Raw genomic sequence first — 13,231 nt, 5'->3', positions numbered from 1 at the left:
TACATACTGATATACACCTGAACATCAGCAGGAGAGGACTCTTTAAAGTAGAGACACTACATACTGATATACACCTGAACATCAGCAGGAGAGGACTCTTTAAAGAAGAGACACTACACACTGATATACACCTGAACATCAGCAGGAGAGGACTCTTTAAAGTAGAGACACTACATACTGATATACACCTGAACATCAGCAGGAGAGGACTCTTTAAAGTAGAGACACTACATACTGATATACACCTGAACATCAGCAGGAGAGGACTCTTTAAAGAAGAGACACTACACACTGATATACACCTGAACATCAGCAGGAGAGGACTCTTTAAAGTAGAGACACTACACACTGATATACACCTGAACATCAGCAGGAGAGGACTCTTTAAAGTAGAGACACTACATGCTGATATACACCTGGACATCAGCAGGAGAGGACTCTTTAAAGTAGAGACACTACATACTGATATACACCTGAACATCAGCAGGAGAGGACTCTTTAAAGTAGAGACACTACACACTGATATACACCTGAACATCAGCAGGAGAGGACTCTTTAAAGTAGAGACACTACATACTGATATACACCTGAACATCATCAGGAGAGGACTCTTTAAAGTAGAGACACTACATACTGATATACACCTGAACATCAGCAGGAGAGGACTCTTTAAAGTAGAGACACTACATACTGATATACACCTGAACATCATCAGGAGAGGACTCTTTAAAGTAGAGACACTACATACTGATATACACCTGAACATCAGCAGGAGAGGACTCTTTAAAGTAGAGACACTACACACTGATATACACCTGAACATCAGCAGGAGAGGACTCTTTAAAGTAGAGACACTACATACTGATATACACCTGGACATCAGCAGGAGAGGACTCTTTAAAGAAGAGACACTACATACTGATATACACCTGATCATCAGCAGGAGAGGACTCTTTAAAGTAGAGACACTACATACTGATATACACCTGAACATCAGCAGGAGAGGACTCTTTAAAGTAGAGACACTACATACTGATATACACCTGAACATCAGCAGGAGAGGACTCTTTAAAGTAGAGACACTACATACTGATATACACCTGGACATCAGCAGGAGAGGACTCTTTAAAGTAGAGATACTACATACTGATATACACCTGAACATCAGCAGGAGAGGACTCTTTAAAGTAGAGACACTACATACTGATATACACCTGAACATCAGCAGGAGAGGACTCTTTAAAGTAGAGACACTACATACTGATATACACCTGAACATCAGCAGGAGAGGACTCTTTAAAGTAGAGACACTACATACTGATATACACCTGGACATCAGCAGGAGAGGACTCTTTAAAGTAGAGATACTACATACTGATATACACCTGAACATCAGCAGGAGAGGACTCTTTAAAGTAGAGACACTACATACTGATATACACCTGAACATCATCAGGAGAGGACTCTTTAAAGTAGAGACACTACATACTGATATACACCTGAACATCAGCAGGAGAGGACTCTTTAAAGTAGAGACACTACATACTGATATACACCTGAACATCATCAGGAGAGGACTCTTTAAAGTAGAGACACTACATACTGATATACACCTGAACATCAGCAGGAGAGGACTCTTTAAAGTAGAGACACTACACACTGATATACACCTGAACATCAGCAGGAGAGGACTCTTTAAAGAAGAGACACTACACACTGATATACACCTGAACATCAGCAGGAGAGGACTCTTTAAAGTAGAGACACTACACACTGATATACACCTGAACATCAGCAGGAGAGGACTCTTTAAAGTAGAGACACTACATGCTGATATACACCTGGACATCAGCAGGAGAGGACTCTTTAAAGTAGAGACACTACATACTGATATACACCTGAACATCAGCAGGAGAGGACTCTTTAAAGTAGAGACACTACACACTGATATACACCTGAACATCAGCAGGAGAGGACTCTTTAAAGTAGAGACACTACATACTGATATACACCTGAACATCATCAGGAGAGGACTCTTTAAAGTAGAGACACTACATACTGATATACACCTGAACATCAGCAGGAGAGGACTCTTTAAAGTAGAGACACTACATACTGATATACACCTGAACATCATCAGGAGAGGACTCTTTAAAGTAGAGACACTACATACTGATATACACCTGAACATCAGCAGGAGAGGACTCTTTAAAGTAGAGACACTACATACTGATATACACCTGAACATCAGCAGGAGAGGACTCTTTAAAGTAGAGACACTACATACTGATATACACCTGAACATCAGCAGGAGAGGACTCTTTAAAGTAGAGACACTACATACTGATATACACCTGAACATCAGCAGGAGAGGACTCTTTCATGCTTTCTTAGGATTAGAAATGATTGGATTGAAGCTTTTGTGTTACTATACTCAGTGTTGGGGAGTAGTAGTTAATTCAGTAGTTTTCTTTCATTTAGCAGAAGCTTGCTGGTGATTTAACTTCATTCATTTGAATACAGTATACACGACTAGGAGTGATCTCTGTCCCATGTTCCCCTAATGTGTTAATACAGCCCTGAGTATCTTACATCCAAATGTTGTCAGTCTGTGTGGATACAAAAGTCAACAGCTGGCATCAGAATGCACTTTAGCAATGTCTCTCCTGACCACTGGAATGTGGCTCTGTGCTCACATCTGTCTGTGGGAAACTGAAACCACTTGCAGACAGAAATCACCCCAAAGCCTCACGAATGTCTCCTTTAGAAGCTGCAGCAGCGATCACTGCACCTCACAAGGATAGCATGTACAGAATGGTTTTGTTATGGAAATACATGTGCTCATCGGTAATGTACATTCCTGTGATTTCTTTCTCTTTTTTGGTCAATAGAAAAAGAGAAACTAATATAAACGCAAATGTTTTATAATAATAATATGTGTATTATATTTTTGTAGCTTCCTCAAACAATGGAATTTCGTATTTCTGTTGCCCCTTATTTGTTCCTCATTCCTGGTAAGGGTTAACCAAATGGAAACTTCAATGTGTGTGTGTGTGTGTGTGTGTGTGTGTGTGTGTGTGTGTGTGTGTGTGTGTGTGTGTGTGTGTGTGTGTGTGTGTGTGTGTGTGTGTGTGTGTGTGTGTGTGTGTGTGTGTGTGTGTGTGTGTGTGTGTGTGTGTGTGTGTGTGTGTGTGTGTCTCAGGGTCATGTAGACGAGATGTGGGGGCTGGCTACACACCCCTCTCAGAACATCTTCCTCACCTGCGGCCACGACAGGCAGGTGTGTTTGTGGAACACAGAGGAACACAAGCTGGACTGGTGCATCACGCTGGAGGTAGGACACTCATTCTGGAAGCACCCTCATTTCCCTGTTGTATTTTAGTGTGCTTGTTTTTAAATGAAGCACATTGATATCCAGTGCTAACACACATGCTGTAAACTTGTCCTGTGTGTCGACAGGAGTATGGGCTGTGTGCAGACTTCTGCCCCAATGGATCAGTGGTTTCAGTCGGCCTCAACACAGGAAGGTAATAAAGCAACATCGCCACACGCTTTAGCAAGTACATGAGAGAAAGAACTGGGATCACGAACAATGATATGCTGTATGGAGCAGGATCGCGCCTCTCTAAAGGAATAGTTTTGGGCAATCTGTTTTTTCACTCGATAATTCTCTTCTGGGTACGTGTACATTCATTTGATCTTTCACAAAGGTAATAATATCGATATCAAGGTCGATATTGGTTTGCCACACTTGGGAAAAAAAGGAAAAAATAACTATCCACATAATGTTATACGTGTGTTTACATGAATGCATCTGCTGATAACCTTTTGGTCTGTACATTGTTTGAATACAGTCTTTAAATGTCTCTTCTTTTGTACAAAACACAAAGATGTTGGTTTAATATGATATAAGACGAGAGATATTCCTATTTGAGAGACTGAAAACTGCCTTTCTGACCTTTTTGCATGATTTGTTTGAACAATGAATCGATTATATTATAGTTGGACATTATTTCCTGTCAAAGACTTCCTGCACAATGAGGAGACAAAGCAGGGCGAAGCAGCTGTGTGCTGTCCGGTCAGTTGTCATTCCTGATGACCCCCCCCCCCCCCCTCACATTAACAGGTGGCTGGCCCTCGACCTGCTGACCAGAGAGGTGGTCTGTGAGGCCACTGATGGCAACGAGCAGCTGTCCGTCATGAGATACTCTCCAGGTCAGATTGCTTTACCAGCACTACTTTGTTCCAACTCTCCTCAGAATGATGTCAGCCCACTCTCAGACCAGTGTTTACCAAACACTCTCCCAAGCCTCAGCCGACTGGAGCGAGTCCCCTCTCACTGCATGCACGGCTTCTTGTGTCCTCAGATGGAAGCTTTTTAGCTGTTGGCTCTCATGACAACTTCATCTACATCTACAATGTGACGGAGAGCGGCCGGCGCTACATCCGCTCGGGGAAATGTAATGTGAGTCAATATCAAATCCATGTTCCTGCAATATTCTCTTTTCCTCCAGTGCTTTTGTGGAATTTAAGATGTAAGTCTGGTGAGTCCTTTCTTCAGCGTGCAGACCCACACAAAATGGATGAACCTACTAACAAGCATGTATGTGTACCAAAAGCCTGGCATACCTTCTTCAGATTCAAACCCCAAACGAGTCCCACTGTTCACGATGCTCCTTTATTATCACAAACACACACTGAGGTTTCACTTCAACCAGTCCCAGGTGCACTGTCCTGCAGCAACAATCACTCGCGACAGCATCAAACGTGTATTCATGCGCCGCTGAAACTAGTCCCCAACAAATACACTACGTCCTCCTGCTTGAGGGACGTCTGCTGAAAGCTACTCTCACGAGCGTGTGTAGGAAATGAATGACATAGGCTTTAAACAAATTAAACTCTCGATCAGTGAGGTGTTCTAAAGCTTTATGTCTGAGACTCAACATGAATACAAGACTTCCAAAATCTGACCGACTCTGAATGAAATGAGAGACCTGAGCCTGACCCAGAAACTCGGCTGATGGGCACGGCCGAGTCACAGTGGGAAACAGAGACACGTTCAAAAAGGACAGTTTATTTCACATTTGAATCTTAAAACAGGCAATCAGAGGACACACGTATCATGGATACTCGTATTCTACCGATATTACCTCTCGAGCGTTCGCTTCTTCCCCAGAGACTTGGGATGATTCCCAGGTGGTCGAACACAGTTTTGGATGGTGCTACTCATTGAGAATAAGAAAAGAAGAATAAAACCATCCTTCCCCTTAACTCTCACAGTTGAGTTATAGAGCTTTATGAGTAACTGCCTCTGTTTTTTTGTCCAATCAGGGTCACTCCAGCTTCATAACTCACCTGGATTGGTCCAAAGATGGAAAGTACATTATGTCTAATTCAGGCGACTACGAGATCCTTTACTGTAAGTGACAGGTTTACCTTTGTAAATGCTGAGACGGCGTGCTGATAGTGTTGTGACTGTGATATCATGTGTTGTGACAGGGGACATCGCAGCCGGCTGCAAACTGTTGAGGAACCGCTTCGAGAGCAAAGACAGACAATGGGCCTCCTACACCTGTGTGCTGGGCTTCCATGTGATGGGTGAGACACCCCTCTGCTTCCTGTGTGGTGACTGCTTGAAGCTTACATGTGTTGACGGTGTTGGCGTTGCAGGTGTGTGGCTGGAGGGCTCTGACGGCACCGACATCAACGCTCTGTGCCGCTCTCACAGTGAGAGGATGGTGGCTGTGGCCGACGACTTCTGTAAGGTCCACCTCTTCCAGTACCCCTGCCCCAAACCCAAGGTACTGGCACGCAGCCGCTCGGTCTGCTTGGAGAGAACACATACATACATTGTATTAGAGGGTTGGGAGGGTTACTTTAAAAATGTAATCTTTACAATTATTAGTTACCTGTAAAAAATGTAATCAGTAACCTTGTCTGAGCATCACAATATAAAAGTTGTCCAACCTGATTACTTGAAGTTACTTTCAGATTCCAATAATGTCAGATGCAAAAAAATTAGGGCTGTCAGTCGATTAAAATATTTAATCGCGATTAATCGCATGATTGTCCATAGTTAATCGCAAATTAATCGCACATTTTTGATCTGTTCTAAATGTACCTTAGAGGAATATTTTTCAAGTTTTTAATACTCTTATCAACATATGAGTGGACAAATATGCTTTATGTTAATGTTTATTATCATTTGAACAATGACAAATATTCTCATGAATATTAAACACAACAACCTCTGAACATTACAAATATTCGCCTCAATTCAACCTGGAACCTCTCTCATACAATAATACAATACAAAGTGTGTGTGTGTGTGTGTGTGTGTGTGTGTGTGTGTGTGTGTGTGTGTGTGTGTGTGTGTGTGTGTGTGTGTGTGTGTGTGTGTGTGTGTGTGTGTGTGTGTGTGTGTGTGTGTGTCCCGCTGTCTGGCTTCCTGTATCAAGTCAAGTGCTCGGCGCAGTTGTGTGGATAGAGCGTTCCTCTGTTTTCATTTAAACAGCTCCTTATATCCGTTAGCGCAGCTAGCTAGCACCCGATGCTAACAACAACAATGCACGTAAGGTCTCTCCCTCGCCACACACACACACACACACACACACACACACACACACACACACACACACACACACACACACACACACACACACACACACACACACACACACACACACACACACACACACACACACACACACACACCCTCCCGGTCCTCCCGATAGCCAGTCGGTGCCTGCCGGTGAGCGTGGAAGTGTGGTCTGCCACAAGCAGGCGGCAGGAGCGGGGCTGTCAGCATCAGCTTGTAGATGGTATTTTAAAGTCGATGCGCTCTGAAACTACGGGGCGGCCGAGGAAAAAAAAATACACATGCGTTAATCGCGTTAAAATAATTAGTGGCGTTAATTTTTTTTTGCGTTAACGCGTTATTAACGCGTTATTAACGCGTTAACTTGACAGCCCTAAAAAAAATACATTAGAAAAGAAATAACAATAAGACGTTTTCTACTAAAGTGTGTTATGTAAGACAACAGAACAATGTGCCCTTAGTAAAGAAGAAAACAAGATGTTTAGGATAAAAGGCGTGTCCTCTTAAACTACAGAATATTCATTTATAAAGGTTTTAGTTTAATAGAATAATTAAAAGCAAACACAGGATTTAAAAAATAAATGATACTTAAATTAAAGTAGCCTAAATTAAAACCAAAAAGAACATTCCGGCTGTACGTCTCCCTATGATGTACTGATCTTTTATTTATTTTCAAATGAATTGTAACACTGTAATCCTGCTTGTTCCCACCATTAGTTATTTGTGTATGTAACTGTAAGGGAATACAGTTACCTTCTGTTGTATCCTTCCTGATTACATAATCCATTACTCCACAAGCTCGGCTGCCAATACATCGATTTTATATATCAATATCGTGAAACAAATGTAGATATCATCTTACTGTAAATGTTGAATTATCTTAACTGTTGTCTTTTCGTGATTTTAAAGGCTGCATTACAACAAGTGATGTCATTTTCTGAATTGACCGGACAACAGCTTCTTTTTGTTTGTCTATATCCAATAAATTCACATTACTGATGATTTTGTATCAAAATGTTCATACTGTGAATATGTTGTAAATTGCTATATTTTTCCTGAAGTTTTACTAATACCACAACAACACACATACCAAAAAACAATCATTCTCACTAATGCAAATAGTCACAAATAATATTATTTTAAAATGTCAGCAAGCTGAGGGTAAAGAATGTTTATTTCAGAAAACCACAGCCAGACTATAGCTGAAAACCTCTGTTCTTTCTTTCCTCTGCAGGCACCGAGCCACAAGTACCGGGGCCACGGCAGCCACGTCACCAACGTGTGCTTCACCCACAACGACTCCCACCTCCTCTCCATGGGCGGGAAGGACACCTGCATCCTCCAGTGGAGGGTGACGGGGGGCGGGGGGGTCGAGAGCAGGGAGAGACTGGTCTCGGTCTCGTCCACCTCCCCCTACACCAGCTCTCCGGAGCCCGGCACCAGCTAGGACGGCTATGGGCTGTTAACAGTGACGGAGGGGGGGGTGTTTACACAGCCAGAGAGGCGTGAGAGTCAGCGGACAGCAGCCACACTCAGGGGCCTCCGCGGGGCCACAGCTGCCTCAGTTTCATACAGAACATGTAGAGCAGGGGTGTCCAAACTTCTTTCACTGAGGGCCACACGCAGAAAGATATACCAAGAGCTGAGAGGTGAGGTAATTGCCTCATAAGTTATAAGTGAGCGAAACCAATCAAATGTAGGTCAATTATTCTTATTAGTTGAACATGCTTAGAGAGAAAATCAGCCTGTATCACAGCTTTCTATTAATTATTACCATTTTGTTACAAACAGGTTTGGCAGCTCTGAAGCCTCACATTGGTCTCCCTGCACAGCCCTGTATCGAAGGGGGGACAATCAGGGGAAATATGAAGGGTATTTTTCAAGCTTGTTAATCAAATAACTAAGATTTGTTAGAACAATTTATCAGCTTTAAATGACTGAATTTATTGAGAAATTGGGCTAATTAACACATAAATATTAAATAGTGTGTTATATTTGTTTACATATATTTAAGAAGTATCAGGTAGGGGCCATATTCCATTAGAATGAGCTGAGGGCCCATTAGAAATGGACCCAGGGCCACAGTTGGCCCCGGGCTGTAGTTTGGACACCCCTGATGTAGAGGAATCCTCTCATTTGCACTCACTCCATAGTCACGTAAACCCTTGTGAGACTGGACGGTGTGACTCCTCCCTGAACAGAGTCTGTGGGGAGGATCATCACGTGTGTTATAGAACACGGCTTCTACGGTGACAAACACTTTGGTTTCAGTGAACATTCCTGCATTTTAGTCCTTCTCATTTATCAAACTTACCAAAGTGCTGCATCGTTTCCTACACAATCGTGCCTTAAAGATGTTTGCATAATGATTTTACATATTTTGTAATATTTCAAGCAGTGTTTGGTTGACATCTCTGCTTAGCTAATATTGAAGACGCTTGCAGTCAGGATTGGTATGGTGTTTGCCACAGTAACAGACTGTGACAAACACCATACCAATCCTGACTAATTCATATCTCTAACAGTAGATCAGTACACTTGACAAATGATTACTTAAGTACAGTTTTATATATTTAAGAGAACATTGGGAATACTGTGATGTTGTACCTGCCAAGCTCCCAATAAATAACTGAAGACTGGTGTGTATTGTCTGTGAGGAACCACTAGGGGGCAGTGCTGCTCCAGGAATCATGTGCTGTGTGCATGTTCACAGAACCTGGCTGAACTCCACATGTACAGCAGGATCAGTTCAGATTCTACAAACCTTGTTGATAAAATACATTGTATAGAAGAAGAAAACAGGTAAACAAGACATTGGTCTCAAATCTCATGGTCAGAGGTAAATACCAAAATCGTAAAGTAAAAAATTCATGAATTAATGGTTTTATAAAAAATGACATTTCACCCCAAAAAACGATGAAAAGTGAAATGAATAGTATTGATACCGTCCAATTTACCGTCCCTTCTTAGAGGGACAAGTGGCGTTCAGCCACACGAGATTGAGCAATAACAGGTCTGTGATGCCCTTAGATGTCCGGGGCTGCACGCGCGCCACACTGAGTGGATCAGCGTGTGTCTACCCTTCGCCGAGAGGCGTGGGTAACCCGCTGAACCCCACTCGTGATAGAGATTTTTTTAGCAGTATTAGGCTTTTAAAAAATGGCCTCTAAACATAAAACCTAACAATCTGAGTGAGAAGCAACAATATCTCTTACAGCTCATACATATCAAAACTGCTCAACATACAGCTCAATCATTGTGAAGTTGGTGATAAAACATTATAACTGTAGTCCTCTAACATAACTCTTATGGTAATTCAGATTCTAACAATTCTCTTCTTCTTCTTCTTTCGTGTAACGTCAGAGGTCCAACTCGGTGTCGCATGCACACATGCCCGCATCTCTGGTCCTACGTCGAAGAGGCTGGCTTCAGAGGGTGGTCTATATAAAGGGCAGGTGGTTATTATATGTTCGGCAGTCTGTTCCCTTGATGCTATGTTTCTAAATAAGTTCCCAATTTAACTCTTTTTACTTTTGTGCAATATATTTAAATAGCCCTTAGGATTCCAATGACACTTTTTGACACTTAAACATTAAAAAAAACTTTACACCTTAACTCCTGTGTGTTTATATTTCATATTATATAAAGAGTTTGTTTATCAAACCAGGGCCATTGAAAAAGTTAATTGTGATTCCGGAGAATGACGACAATCTCCGAAGATGACGATTTGAGCACGAGCGAAGGGGGCCAGTGAGTGTGTGTTTCTGTGTGTGTGCTGAACTGAGCGGAGGTGAAGAAGAGGAGGATGAAGCTGGGAGCGGAGGATGGGAGGAAGAGTGGAGTAAGAGACAGGCTAGCTGTGTGTGAATGAGTGAGTGAGGAAGAGGAGAGGAAGGTCGTCGGAGGGACCAAAAACAAAGACTTGGATATTTTGGGGATAACCTCCGGAACGTTACTAAAGGAAACTTTCAACTTTTTACCCGCCACATCTCGGCTTGTTGTGTCCGGAGCCGGCTTTGTTTCACGGCGGGGGAGTCTACGATAAATGAAGGAATAAAATAGATCCCCATCGACCTTTTTCTACCGGAGCGGGGAATACCCTGGGACTGCTTTTGATAAAGGTTACGATAGAATGGCGGCCAACATGTACCGAGTGGGAGGTAAGGAATGTTTTACATTTTGAAGACACCCCCCACAACGTGATTGTTCGTTTCGACAGTAAGGTGGCTAGCTAGTAGCTAGCTGTCTGTTCGGTTAGCGGCTAACTAATGCTAGCTTTTCCTAGCATCTGTACGTGCTTCCACTCTAGCATGGAAGAACGTCAGATCTATTAAAACCACCAACAATGTAATGTGACTTAGCTAATGAGCCAATGTCAATAACTGCTACACTATGACTTAGTTTTACTCAGTTGTAATAAGACAGACAAACTCAGACATTCGGCATGGATACAATTCACCAAGCAGTATTCATTTTTTAAACATTTTAACTTTAAAAAAGCTTGATATCCATACTAGTTTCCAACCAAAATACGTTACCTCAGGGCGGGCTGCTGCCAAGTAGCATGAACCGGTTGTAGAAGTTGATACACCATTTAAAATAAATGCATCCTAGTGAAACAATACTTGGTAGAATTGTATTTATAGTTGCAAGTAAGAGAATGCACTCTTATGTGTCCATGTTTGGACGTTGGAATCTGTACATATGGTAACCTTTTGGAAGTTATCAAAATGCTAGTTAGCATGAACTGCTAACTTAGCCGATGGGAGGTCAGCCCCATCCACAAAATGCTGGGGACGACTGTTGTAACGTTAGCTAGCTTTTTCGTTGGGGTGGGTTAATTACATTATTGCCTCCACCATATCACTTCACATTCAACGGATAGAATCAGCTGGGCTAGCTAACTTTGATTGCTAAGTTGTGTTAGCTTAGCCCTTAGCTTAGTATTTGTTAGCCGGTGTGGCTTATTTTTGAAATATTAGCAGATGGCGTGAAGTTGTTGGGTTATTAAGAGAAATATCGATCCCTTATACCGTGTATCGGTAGTAACTACGAAACACCGGCTTGTGAAACACGTAGCGTTAACAAAGTTGGCTAACACTAACTTCCTACCACTTTTTGTGTATGTGAGACTTCCCGTTTCATTATTTACCGCTACTCTGCCCCTGGAAAACGTAGCATCTCCATACAATATAAAGGAGAATATATTATAATGCCGGGTGTGTTTATGCTACTGTTAACTGTTGCAGGTTTACTTTATTCGTTTGCTAACCCCGGGTTTCCAAACGTCACCATCATTATAGAGAGAAACGCCGGTAGGCACGGCTTGCTGCTAGCTACATTGCTGCTAGCTAAACTGTCTCTCTCCCCCCGTTTCAGTGATCCCACGATATGGACAAGAGTGCCTGTACTCTACTGTGGATGTTCATTTGGCGAATCATCCTTTCAGTCTTTGCGATTATTGTCTTTATTATTTAATAACGATGTTAGGACTTGGTGTGCTGTCTTTAAGTTTAATTTAGTGGCGGTCGCGGTTGTTGAATTGACAGAGACAGTGCGACACTGACAGTCTTATTGCTGTGTAAGGTCTTGTCACTGTGGTCTATTTAGGTCACGCTGACTATTCTGCAACATGTGCTGGCTGCACTATATTATAGGCTTAATGTTCACAGCCGGTTCTTGTCGATTGTCATAAAATAATGGCACAATGTTAGTTTATGTGTCATATGGATGCATGGTTTCTCTTTGCAATGTGATTTAAGTTTCAGTTTTCACGCAGGAAAAAGCACATAATGTATCGATAGTGACAGACTGGTAAAATAATCTGATGTGTATTTTTATGAATCACCAGGTGTGGATTTTCAGACAATGGCTCGGCTTTTAATTTTGACTTCCTTCAAGGTTTTATGTAGGTATGACATAAACAAAAAAAACCATTGGTAGTTTTCAGTCTTTCTGAAGCGTAACTGTATATTGTGTACATTGACATCTTGTATGCTTTGTTCCCTATCCCACCTTATGATCATCTCTGGTATGGTTCCTGATATCATTGTCCAGTGAACAAGTTCAATTACTGGCTTGAATGAAACCTATAAAGATGGACAGATACAAATGCTTGCTGCCTAGAGCTGTTATTACAACCTTATATTATTTGTTGTTGTTTACAGTCAACAGGCATTCTGAGGAAACTTGGCATTATATAATAATAATAATACATTACATTTATATAGCGCTTTTTCTTTTATATGCATTGTTATCCATTCTGGGGAGAGCTGAACTGCTCAATCTCTTAGGCATAATTGTTATTTTTGCCAGCTTTCTCGATCGTGGAATGTCCACAGCAGGAGTGTGGTGTGGCAAATGAAATGTTACAGTGTAATGCTAAGTCTAGCCCATAACACATTGCAGTAAGCAACAAGCATGTGATTATGTAACGACTCAGAAGTTGTTTGACTGCACAAATATATAAATGTGTTAAACATTACTTACAATATTGTTAGATGTCAGAATGGATTTATATTCTATGTAGTAAAAGTATTCATGGGTTTTGAGTTCCATAAGGATTCCTCTGGATGGTGCACGCAGGTCTGTGTGAGCATCGCCTGTATTACCAGTCCCCTAGAAGGCTGAGCA

General features: G+C 41.9%; 2 protein-coding genes across 5 annotated transcripts in view; both read left to right on the top strand.

The window, feature by feature from the left end:
• eml3 (EMAP like 3) overlaps positions 1-9,237 on the top strand; it is an 82,728-nt gene extending 73,491 nt beyond the window's left edge. For all 3 annotated transcript variants that reach the window (XM_034106051.2, XM_034106052.2, XM_071206510.1), the window contains 8 exons: positions 3,203-3,334; positions 3,460-3,527; positions 4,127-4,215; positions 4,368-4,465; positions 5,332-5,419; positions 5,500-5,598; positions 5,671-5,801; positions 7,833-9,237. In XM_034106051.2, the coding sequence (XP_033961942.1) occupies positions 3,203-3,334; positions 3,460-3,527; positions 4,127-4,215; positions 4,368-4,465; positions 5,332-5,419; positions 5,500-5,598; positions 5,671-5,801; positions 7,833-8,045 (918 nt within the window). In that variant the 3' untranslated portion in view covers positions 8,046-9,237. The remainder of the gene's footprint in view (positions 1-3,202; positions 3,335-3,459; positions 3,528-4,126; positions 4,216-4,367; positions 4,466-5,331; positions 5,420-5,499; positions 5,599-5,670; positions 5,802-7,832) is intronic.
• Positions 9,238-10,351: 1,114 nt separating this feature from the next.
• mta2 (metastasis associated 1 family, member 2) overlaps positions 10,352-13,231 on the top strand; it is a 63,413-nt gene continuing 60,533 nt past the window's right edge. For both annotated transcript variants that reach the window (XM_034105982.2, XM_034105981.2), the window contains exon 1: positions 10,352-10,758. In XM_034105982.2, the coding sequence (XP_033961873.1) occupies positions 10,731-10,758 (28 nt within the window). In that variant the 5' untranslated portion in view covers positions 10,352-10,730. The remainder of the gene's footprint in view (positions 10,759-13,231) is intronic.

Source organism: Pseudochaenichthys georgianus, chromosome 18 (genome assembly GCF_902827115.2).
Source record: "Pseudochaenichthys georgianus chromosome 18, fPseGeo1.2, whole genome shotgun sequence".
Lineage (NCBI taxonomy): Eukaryota > Metazoa > Chordata > Actinopteri > Perciformes > Channichthyidae > Pseudochaenichthys > Pseudochaenichthys georgianus.
This window is presented reverse-complemented; position numbering and strand designations above follow the sequence as displayed.